The sequence below is a fragment of the Maylandia zebra genome, linkage group LG22 (genome assembly GCF_041146795.1).
Source record: "Maylandia zebra isolate NMK-2024a linkage group LG22, Mzebra_GT3a, whole genome shotgun sequence".
In the NCBI taxonomy this organism is placed as follows: Eukaryota; Metazoa; Chordata; class Actinopteri; order Cichliformes; family Cichlidae; genus Maylandia; species Maylandia zebra.
In genome coordinates, this window is record NC_135187.1 from 23753997 (window position 1) to 23765789 (window position 11793).

The 11793-nt window shown below is 41.1% G+C and overlaps 1 protein-coding gene across 18 annotated transcripts in view; it reads left to right on the forward strand.

Moving 5' to 3' along the window:
- Positions 1 to 5081, forward strand: part of adgrb2 (adhesion G protein-coupled receptor B2) — a 269007-nt gene extending 263926 nt beyond the window's left edge. For 13 of the 18 annotated variants that reach the window (XM_012918225.3, XM_012918224.3, XM_012918231.3 and 10 more), the window contains one exon: positions 2025 to 5081. In XM_012918225.3, coding sequence (XP_012773679.1) covers positions 2025 to 2134 — 110 coding nt within the window. In that variant the 3' untranslated portion in view covers positions 2135 to 5081. The remainder of the gene's footprint in view (positions 1 to 2024) is intronic. The other 5 variants (XR_013095411.1, XR_013095409.1, XR_001167489.3 and 2 more) reach the window with 4 other exon arrangements.
- Positions 5082 to 11793: the final 6712 nt, after the last annotated feature.

Sequence of the window (11793 nt, forward strand, 5' to 3'; positions counted from 1 at the left end):
TACTGTGTTGCCGACTGGACTGCCTTAATTCTTCATAGCATAGATTCAACAAGGTGCTGGAAACATTCCTCAGAGATTTTGGTCCATGTTGACATGATAGCATCACACAGTTGCTGCAGATCTGCTCTGTCAGGCACACACCAATGATGTGAATCTACTGTTCAACCACATCCCAAAGATGCTCTAATTGATTGAGATCTGCTGACTGTGGAGGCCAGTGACTACAATGAACTCACTGTCATGTTGAAGAAGCCAGTTTGAGATGATCTGAGCTTTGTGACCTGGTGCGTTATCCTGCTGGATGCAGCCATCAGAAGATGAGTACACTGTGTTCATAAAGGGACTGACACGGTCAGCAACTATACTCAAATATACTGTGATGTTTCAGTGATGCAAAATATCCCCTCCAATATTACACCACGATCAGTGAGATGATACAGGGCAGTATGGATTCATGCTGTTTACACCAAATTCTGACCCGACCGTCCAAATATCAGAAGCAGAAATTGACAAAGAAACAATTCAGACTTGGCAATGATTTTCCTATCTTCTGTTGTCCAATTTTAGTGATTACATGCAAATTGTAGCCTCAGTTTCCTGATGTTAGCTAACAGGAGTGAGCTTCTGCTGCTTTATCCCCGTCTGTATCAAGGTGCACAACATAATGTGCATTCAGCAAGGCTCTTTTGCACATTTGTAACGGGCAGTTATGAGAGTTACTGTTGCCTTCCTATCAACTCAAAGGATCCTCACCATTCTCCTGTGTCCTCTGGTATCAACAAGGCATTTTTGCTCCTGGATATTTTCTCTTTTTTGGAATGTTTTCTGTAAATCCAGAGTATTTTTTTGCAGAAAAATCTTAATAGCATTTAGGCATGCAGACATGGTCTCGGATTGCTGAATAGCTGCCGTGTGATTGTGTGGTTTGATATTTGTGTTCATGAGCAGTTGAACAGGTGTACTTGACAAAGTGGCTGGTGAGTGTATCTAACATTGTACTGGCAAACTCATCATATATCCCTGTTGCTGTATTTTTTACTTTGAAGTCTGAATGAAGACTAGATTAAGGCAGGGGGAGAAGCTGTTGAAGGTCAGTGATGTAATATCAGAGCCAGATTTATGAGCTCAGATCTCAGTCCCACAATCATAAATCCAAATTCAGACATTGGATGTACAGATAAGCCAATATGCTATAATTGGCAGCGAGAGAAAAACAGAGCATCACAGACCCAGAAGCAGAAGGCATGAGCTTGTTAGTTTAGGAAAAAAAGTACGAAAAATGTAAATCCTGTCACCAGGAAGCCCCAGAAGCTGTTATCGTGTTGATATACACATATATCAAAAAAAAAAGAGAAAAAAATGAAACAAGCAGTGAGATTACATCCATCAGTGATTGGTACTGGCCAAGAGTAATCGCTACAAGTCCAACTTGGCAAGGAACGAGAGCGGTTACAAGATCACACGGACGGTAAACAACTCAACAGTTCAGTCTAATTATCGAAATCATTTTATTTGCCGGTAAAACCAAACGTCAGCGCTCCCCTGTGCTGGTGGCGATCATTTATTTTACATGACGACTGTGTTACCCACAGATACAGCGGGTACACAGGCTGAAAAATATTGCACTTCTGATATCTCGTGAAACGCGGTTATTGCTCTGGTCGTTAAATGAAACCGAACTTCCTAGGGTGGTGCGTGTGCTCTGCTAAAACATCTCTCTCGTGAAATTACATTTACACTTCAGTTTTTGCACAAATTACACTCGGTAGACCTTTTTATGAGTGATAAGCATGTTGCTTATCACTCATTGGTCATCAACCTCCTTTTCCTCTTTTTTCCTCTTTTCTTTATTTACACTAAACTAAGCAGATGAGTGCTAGTTGTAGCCTGTAATTAGGAAAAGATACGGGGATAATATTATCTTGTAAAATGTAATTCTCCATCAGACGGCATGAAAGCGTTTTCAGAATTTTCCTAACATGGTCGTCCTCCTGCCCCCTCTCTTTGTCCTTCTTCTCTATTAGGACAAGTCAACCCCAGAGGACCAAAGCTCCTGGGACAGCTTCAAGACCATGACCCCCGAGCTGTCCATCGTGCCCGGGGAGCAGAAGGACCGGATGGAACTGCACAATAAAAACTGGGACTCGTCCTCGGCTAACACCCCCGACTCATCCGAGGGAGACTTCCAGACTGAAGTGTGAAGACACGCAGACGTGTGAAGACACCCACTGAAACAGACACGCTCTCTCGTGCCGAGGTGCAGATGCACACAGAGACACCGGACTACTGAAAAGCTATACATAGGTACACGAGTTCTCTGCAAGGATCACACACACTCTCTACTACTCCCCGCCTCCCCATCTCCTGCGATGTGCTCTGTCGGATCCCATAGTGTATGTTTACTGCTGCAGCGGACAGACATGGAAAGAAGACTGTTCTACTCTATATTTTCGCAAAGACTATTGAAAAGAAAGAACAGGGGCTTGACATGTCTGTGACTGATTAAAAAAGAGAAGATTTTTAAATGAACTTTAAAAGAAAAAAGAAAAAAAAACTATGAGAAACTTATTTCCGAGAAATTGTCTTGATTTTATTCTGGAGAAGATAAAAAAAGATAACCTCTTTCAATTGTTTCATGACTTTGAGGTGGGGGTGGGAGATATTTGTTTTATAGCAAGGGGAAAAGATCTCACTGAGGTTTCTCACACTTGGGTAGCCTCCCCTCCTCCCTTCCAAGGCACCCTGTTCTCAATTTGCTTTCCCCCTTGAGAATCAAATTGGTCAGTCTTTATCTATTCCTTTTTTCTTTTCTTTTTTTCTTATTTGAACGGACAGGGAATGTGGGGGCGGAGGGTGGGGACAGAGCCTCTCGATGATATGTGCCATCCTCTCTTCTGTTTTTCAGGTTTCATTTCAACACTTTTATTCACCCGTTCCTATCGCACTCTTTGTGTTAACATCACATTCCTTCACTCGGTATGTTTTTTTATGGTTTGGTTCCCCAAAATAAAAAACAAATGTCCTCCCCTACAGGAAAAATAACACGACTGAAACAAATAACTACCAACCGAGTTGTGTTCTATGGTCCCATTGATGAAAAAAGAATCGATTCATTTGGAGAATTTGGTTGGGTTTGTGCTTGTGATGCTTTTTCATTCTTATTATATATCTATTTGTTTTATTTCCTGTAAACAGTTACACAGCACATAAATGTGAGCTTGCTTTCTGACATAATGTGCACCACGTGAGAGCCCCCGCCCACTGCCCCCAATAGAGGGAACAAAAAAGGATGCGACTCATGCAGATTCATGCATCTCCTTCTTTTCCCCTCTGCTGCTTAAAGAAAAGAGTAGTACAAGACTTAAATATCTGACTCCATTTCAACCATCACCAGTCGTAGTAAAGCCAGAAAAGAAGAATATCTCAGGCACTTCTGCCTACAAGGAATGCTTTTGAGATCCTGAGAAATGTGCTGCTTTAGAGTGAAGAATTGATCAGTTTCCCCCAGTCAAAAAACCTCTGTTAGCTTCAAATGACCTGAGGAGGATTTTGAATCCAGTAATGAGACATCACACGATCCGAGGACTTCATCACGAGCTCTACAAACATGCCTTTCTTTGCTTACAGCGCCGCTCCTCTGTTGCTCACTCTGCCCACTCAGTGTCGTGCTCCTAGAAGGCATGAAGTCTAGCAGCAGAGCAGAGATATGTAATTCCCCGCTCGCAGAAAGACGGGGAGGGAATCACAGGTTATAAGGCTACAAGGTGTCAGACTGAGGAGGAGCCGATGGTGATGTTTTCTGCTTGACATTCTACCTCCGTACTTCAGCGGTTACAAAAGGACGACCAGTTTTCTGCTGCTGCTACATTAGCACATCAGTCCTCCACACACCAGCAGAGAGAAAGTGTCAGAGAGTGCAGGATGAATTCAAATGATAGCTCCATAACTTTTCTGTCTATGTTCAAAGCAGCTGCCATTAATCTAACAGTGTGGATAGAAAAAAAAATAGAGACAGCTTATGGGTGAAGAAACGAAGAAAAATGGTAGCCGAGGAGGAAAGTTCTAAATATACACAGCAAAAAAGAAAAAAAGCCAGAGGCAGGCAGAGATGCCGAGGAAGGGGAGCGCTCAAAAACAGTAATTATCCGGGGATGGCGATTTGTCCTGACATTTTCCAATGCAGCCCTCAAACCATCTGTTTAAAGATCCCTAATGTGGTAGTAGAGCAGCACAGCGCAGATGGTGAGACAAGAGCGCGGCCCTCCTAACCTTTCAAGTTAATCAGCCGATAAGCAAACCTACAGCTCGCCCTCTCTCAGAGGAGCGAGATAGGTTTGATCCCAAGTTGCCGAGCTAAGGTCACATTCACCTGACCTTCTGTGAGGAGGCTCTGCTTTTCCAGATCTACTGCACAGTGTGTCCAACAGAACAAAGCGACTGTCTGCCAGGCCCCCATGTGAGTCCATGAGAAACCAATCATTTGTAGACCCCCCCCCTTCCCATCAGAAACCCACAACAATAGTCAGGTTTGATTTTCACACAATGTGACGTTTTGATACAGCCCCCCTCCCCGATTTGTTTATTGCAGCGTGAACAGCTTCAGGCGCGGTGATGAATGGCTTTTAAGTTTTCTTCTCGGAGTAAATGGTAAGTGAGACGCTGCCTGTCTGATTGAGATATTCATCTTGGGTCTTAACATTTCGAATCTTCAACGTTTTCCTCTTCTGCGATGCATATTTAACCACGAGAAGATGCCGGTCAGAATGCCATCTCAATTTTTCTTCCTGTCAGTCTTACAAGAATCAACCCACACAAACAAGTACAAAGCTAAGGAGAGAAAATTTGAAACTCAACTCCATGTTCAAGCCAACTTAACCACCCCCCACCCCATGTTCACCTTCGCCCTCCACCCTGATGCTTCAGTGTTAACCCGACTGCTACAACCATCCAACATTCCTGGTTTATTACTGAAAACTCATCCCTTTCTCCATTTTTGTTCTTTTTATACATAAGATTGTACAAAGTAGTCCTCTAATGTTTTCATAGTGTCTTTTTTATATGAAAATAAATTTTCAAATCGATCCCGGTGTGTTGTGTGTGGGTGTGAGCTGCATCAAGGGCATTTGCGGAGGAATACAAGTAGCCTCTGTCTTGATTTGGAGTGTACAATCCCGTGTTTGGGGTTTTGTTTTTTTCACAATACCACTTTGGGTGTTTGGGCATGACAAACTTTGTTAGCCAGCAGCACTGAAGCTTAACTGTGACCAATCAGAGGCCCCGCTGGTCTGTCTGAAAATTTAACAAGAACATTTCTGCTGGTTTGAAGTCTGGTTAAACTGGAATAACTGGGGTGGGGGTGGGGGTAATACTTATGCTAATCGCATCCTCTTCCAAGGAAGAACCCCCCACATCCACACCCGCCCAAAAAACAAATGCGGTTTTATTATGTAACATAGTGAAAAAAAGGACACAGTGGATGGGCTTTAACAATCCACTCAGCGATGCTGGACTAAAGGAGCAAGAGGGGGAGAGGGGATGACATAGTGCGCATGCGCCGGTCACTCTGCATTTGCCCTCTGAGGGGCTTGTGGGTAATTAAGTCTGGATGAGTCTGCCCATAGAGGAGCCATCAGTCACCCCGGAGAAAGGCCACCAAGTGAAACTTTCTCAAGGGAGGGAGAGGGATGAGAGAGAGGTCAGATGAGGAAGAAAAGCTAGCCCCAAGGATGAAATGCATGGTGACAGAGTAAAAGCACGGAAGGAGTTTTCACATTACCTCTGGCAGAAGAGTCACAGTGATAAGAGGGACTTCTTGGTTATTTCTCCCAAAGGTTTGTGGGTAATTAAGTTGCAGTGCTTGGTGTGTCACTGGTGACCTAAGGAGAGACTCTGTTGACAAATAACAGTGAAAAAACTTTAAGCGGGGACAGACATCGGCGGGAGGAAGATATGACAAATTTCAACTCGACACAGGCCGCGTCCAGCAGAAACCACAGAGCCAGACGTACGTGTTCCTGACGGCGCTCGGAGATTAGCGTGTTTTTGCAGCAAGTCCTGAAAGTTTAATATAGCCAGGGCAAACAAAAATAGCGATGCAGCAAAAACATGGTGAGCCCCCCTCCTCCCGGATGTCTTGACTACAGCTTCTGAAACAAGCACTCTTGTTCACCTTTTGTCTTGTTGTTCGTTTAGGATGATATTACAGTATTGGCAATGTCCAGAAACAAGGATAGGACTTACAGAGGAAGCTATTTTTTTTTCCAGTGCTGGAGTACCATACTCCATCCTAAGCAACTAATCCAGAACTGCAGGGTCCCCACAAAATGTATACCTTTATTTACACATTCACAGGATCCGCTAGTTTTGTCATATATAGCTAGCAACATGGCAACACTGAATAAAACTAAACTCTGTGTTTTATCATATTACTACATAGGCTACCTTAGGAGACAGTCACTGCCATGTGGTGTGATTCCAGCATAGCATTACTAATTGGTGAAACTTAATGCCAAAAATGAGCTGACATACAGCTGCACTGTAAAAGGTTTATATCACTGCACTGTCATTACTTTTATGTCATTGGTTTATTTGGAAAGAAAGATTCTGAACTGCATGGCACAGAACAGTGCCTTTTATTTATTGATGTATACATTTTTTCCAGGTAGGGATTTTTTTTTCTTGTGATGTTTTTTTTTTCCTATTTCAATATAACCACTGTGGTTGACAGCTGTTTTAGATGCGGCTACTTTTTCCCCTTCCATGCAGTGAAACTGTATCTAGATTGTGCTGAGATTTGTGCAAAGTGGAAGTGACGCACTGCTACTCAGTCAAGTTTCACTAGGTAAGTACATGGTAGCATATACAGTGGGGCAAAAAAGTATTTAGTCAGCCACCGATTGTGCAAGTTCCCCCACTTAAAATGATGACAGAGGTCAGTAATTTGCACCAGAGGTACACTTCAACTGTGAGAGACAGAATGTGAAAAAAAATCCATGAATTCACATGGTAGGATTTGTAAAGAATTTATTTGTAAACTAGAAAGATTTGCATTTCCTGCGAAAATGCAGTGTGGATGCTTTAAAGCTGAAGCTGTATGCAAAAACTAGCTGAAAAAGCTGAAAAGTTGCAGAAATTGTAAAAACTTTGCAGAAGCAAAGGAACTTTGCTAAAATGGAATAACTTAGCAGAACTGCAATATCTTAGAGGAAACATAATACTTGGCAGAAATACAATAGCATAGCAGAACTTAGCAGAAATATTGTAACTTACCAGAAACATGATAACTTCTCAAAAATACAAGAATTTAGGAGAAATAGTATAAGATAACAGAAAGAATATATTTAGCCAAAAATACTTAAGCATTACAGAAACACTATGATTTAGAAAAATAGTACAACAGAGCAGAAATACTGTGATTTACCAGAGACACTGTGATGAACTATGAATATTGTAATTTTAAATCAATACTATGTTTTAGCACAAATACTATAATTTGACAGAAATACTATATTTAGCACAAATCTTATAAAATAGCAGAAATAGTATGATTTAGCACAATAGTAATAACTTAAACAGAAAAATTGGAAAAGCAAAATGGACAGCTGAAGAAATGCTGAACATGCTGAGGGTCCCTCAAATATACTTGTTAAATGAAAAAAATTGGCAAAAAAAAATATAACAGCCACACAATCACAAATATGGACACATATGGAAACACACATGCACAGAGAGAGACACACACAAGATCCAATTCAGTCAACCAGTCTAAATATATTGAATTTGAATCTTACAATGAGATCATCCCATAAAAAGGCTTCCTCTCTCTCTCTCTCTCTCTCTCTCTCTCTCTCTCTCTCTCTCTCTCTCTCTCTCTCTCTCTCTCCCACTCACACACACACACACACACACACAAACACACACACAGAGAAGTAAGTTTCTAGCTCAGTCAAGCAGCCTTGGAGCTGCTGAATTTGAATCCACCAATCAGAGAGCCTGTGCACTTTTTCCCGCCAAAACAGGTGCATGCAGCACAGAGAGACCCAGGATTTTTGCAGTCTATTTCTCATAATGACGACTCCCCTCAAACAAATGACCATAATTTCCTAACCGTAGGGGCTAGAACGGTCATTCTTACACCGTTTTGTTCAGAAGAGATGGGGGAATCTTAAAGTGTTGACAATTTATCATTAAAATATGAAATATTAAAGATAATTGACTTCTAATGCACCATAACTGAGTAGAGCAAAGCAAAAACTGCCTTGACTTGCCCTCAAACAACGCTTTCTAACTCTAAATCTATTTGGAGTATCAATATCATTCTTTCACCGTAAGAGACAGCAGGCTTTTGTGAACAATCATGGAAATTTTCAGGTCTCTGTGGAAATCCATTAAAAAGATATGACGAGAGAAAAAAGTGGTTCATTTCCAGAGTTTGAAATCTGAAGAAATCTGAGCGAAGGACGAATTTCCTACCCTCAAACAAGTCTAACTCATTTCAGAACGGTAATAGGTGAGAAAATAATTCTTGAATTGTGAGCGTCAGGAGTATCTGAAGATATACTGGGACAAGCCTTATGTCTTAACTTTGCTTCGTTAAGGAGATATGACGATTCGAATATGCCTCTCATTACAGAAATCAAGCGGTGATTTTGAACAAGCTCTCCATTGACTTTCTATGGAGAGTTTTGCGACTTTGTGTTGGTCTGAGGAGATTTGCCAAAATTCTATAAATCCCACAACAATGATAGTGACATTTTCGGAAACCCAGCAAAAATACCTACGTTTTGATGTATAATTTGTGGAAGTTGAGTGAAGATTGAGCAAGTAGCAAGAAGTTGTTCGGACATGAAGAGAAGACTGCAAAACCTTCAGTGGCAGACTGGAAGCCAAGTGCATAGCAACCATAACAACGCATGTATTTTGTGAAAAATCACAATTTTGCAACTGAAAACTTTAAGAGGCATAAAGGTAAAACGGTAAAAGATTTGAAAAAGCTGAATCATACCTGAATAGCCCAATAATTTGAGAACATTTTAAAGTTTGAATGGTTGTTCTACGTGAAAATATGAGGAAGTAGTTAAGTTTCAGAAACAAGCAAATTTTAGCAGAATTGCAGAAGTTTCCCATTCATTTCAATGGGACAAATTAAGCTTAATATTTTAAAAAGTATAATAGTGAAAAATACCAAAAGACATAGCAGGAATTAGCAGAAATAGCAGAATATTTTAAAATTTGAACGGTGAAAATCGGCTGAAAATTGCGGAAGTAGTTAAGTGCCAAAAAGTGTACGGAAGTCCCAAGAGGAACTCAATAGTGTGGATGCTTAAAGCATCCACACAATTAGGGTGGAAAATAAGTATTTGGTCACCTCAAACAAGGAAAATCTCTGGCTCTCACTGACCTGTAACGTCTTCTGTACGAAGCTTTTCTGTCCCCCACTCGTTACCTGTATGAATGGCACCTGTTTGAGCTCATCATCTGTATAAAAGACACCTGTCCACAGCCTCAAACAGTCAGACTCCAAACTCCGCCATGGCCAAGACCAAAGAGCTTTCGAAGGACACCAGGAAAAGTATTGTAGACCTGCACCAGACTGGGAAGAGTGAATCTACAATAGGCAAGCAGCTTAGTGTGAAAAAAATCAACTGTGGGAGCAATCATCAGAAAATGGAAGACATACAAGACCACTGATAATCTCCCTCGATCTGGGGCTCCACGCAAGATCTCATCCCGTGGGGTCAAAATGATCATGAGAACGGTGAGCAAAGATCCCAGAACCACACGGGGGGACCTGGTAAAAGACCTGCAGAGAGCTGGGACCAAAGTAACAAAGGTTACCATCAGTAACACACTACAACGGCAGGGAATCAAATCCAGCAGTGCCAGACGTGTTCCGCTGCTGAAGCCAGTGCATGTCCAGGCCCGTCTGAAGTTTGCCAGAGAGCACATGGATGATACAGCAGAGGATTGGGAGAATGTCATGTGGTCAGATGAAACCAAAGTAGAACTTTTTGGTATAAACTCAACTCGTCGTGTTTAGAGGAAGAAGAATACTGAGTTGCATCCCAAGAACACCATACCTACTGTGAAGCATGGGGGTGGAAACATCATGCTATGGGGCTGTTTTTCTGCCAAGGGGACAGGACGACTGATCCGTGTTAAGGACAGAATGAATGGGGCCATGTATCGTGAGATTTTGAGCCAAAACCTCCTTCCATCAGTGAGAACTTTGAAGATGAAACGAGGCTGGGTCTTCCAACATGACAATGATCCAAAACACACCGCCCGGGCAACAAAGGAGTGGCTCCGTAAGAAGCATTTGAAAGTCCTGGAGTGGCCTAGCCAGTCTCCAGACCTCAACCCCATAGAAAATCTGTGGCGGGAGTTGAAAGTCCGTGTTGCTCGGCGACAGCCCCAAAACATCACTGCTCTCGAGAAGATCTGCATGGAGGAATGGGCCAAAATACCAGCTACTGTGTGTGCAAACCTGGTAAAGACCTATAGTAAACGTTTGACCTCTGTTATTGCCAACAAAGGTTATGTTACAAAGTATTGAGTTGTATTTTTGTTATTGACCAAATACTTATTTTCCACCCTGATTTACGAATAAATTCTTTACAAATCCTACCATGTGGATTCATGGATTTTTTTTTCACATTCTGTCTCTCACAGTTGAAGTGTACCTCTGGTGCAAATTACTGACCTCTGTCATCATTTTAGGTGGGGGAACTTGCACAATCGGTGGCTGACTAAATACTTTTTTGCCCCACTGTATTAAAAACTATTTAATTTGTAACCTGACTTATACTTTAGGAACTGTTAAAAGACAGAAACAATATGATCTGCTCTCTTCGCTAGCACTCATGATATGCTGCATATGATGAAAGGCACTTGAACTTACTTAGAGATCATTAATTTTTAAAAGCTATTGTCTTTAAGTGACATCTGCAGAATGCACAACGATATTAATTAGGTGGATTTTATCAGAAGGAGGTGGTGGTGTAGGGCCTTCCTTTGCATCATGAACCAGGCCCTGAAACAATATACAGGCCAGAAGAAGAATACACATGTAGGTTGTTTAATTGACTTAACTGTGTGTTGATTACTTTAAGACACTGTTCTTTTTAATTACCATTTCATCTTCATGTAAATGTATATTGTATGTGCTTAACGGAGTTAGAGGCAAAGATATTTGTGAAATGGTAGAACTACACTATCATTACTTCTGCTCAGTGAGCAATGGCACAAAGGCTATGCTGCAAGCTAGGTTAGTCAGCTACTGAACTGTGTGCCTGTGTGCACGTTGACATAAATGTTTCTATAGTCCTAGTGTCATCATTACTGCAAAAATAACCAACAGACAATGTGAGGATCTTGGTCTGTAGTGGTATTTTGACACAATGCATGATCCTACCTGTTACACAGGCAAACATATATGTAGCCAACACATGAGTTATGTTCCACAAATATCAGCTAATGTTTTATGAAGGCCAACAAGTTTATAGGTTAGAAAATTCAATGTACAGTGCTTAACACATTTATTAGATCACTACTCAGTGTAAAGTTTATGCCACAGCTGCTTTAAATTAAAAGTACTGGTAATTACGTCAATCATTTTTTAATGTTTCTGTAATGGATAATTCATCAGTATTGCACGAGGTCTTTATTATAAATGATATTTTTAATTCTAAAATATAATTATTGAATCTTAAAGAAGCAATAAGCATTACACAATTAAATAAAACTATCAAGTCATTTTGATAACACGTTTTTAAACATACCTGGGTAGCAGAA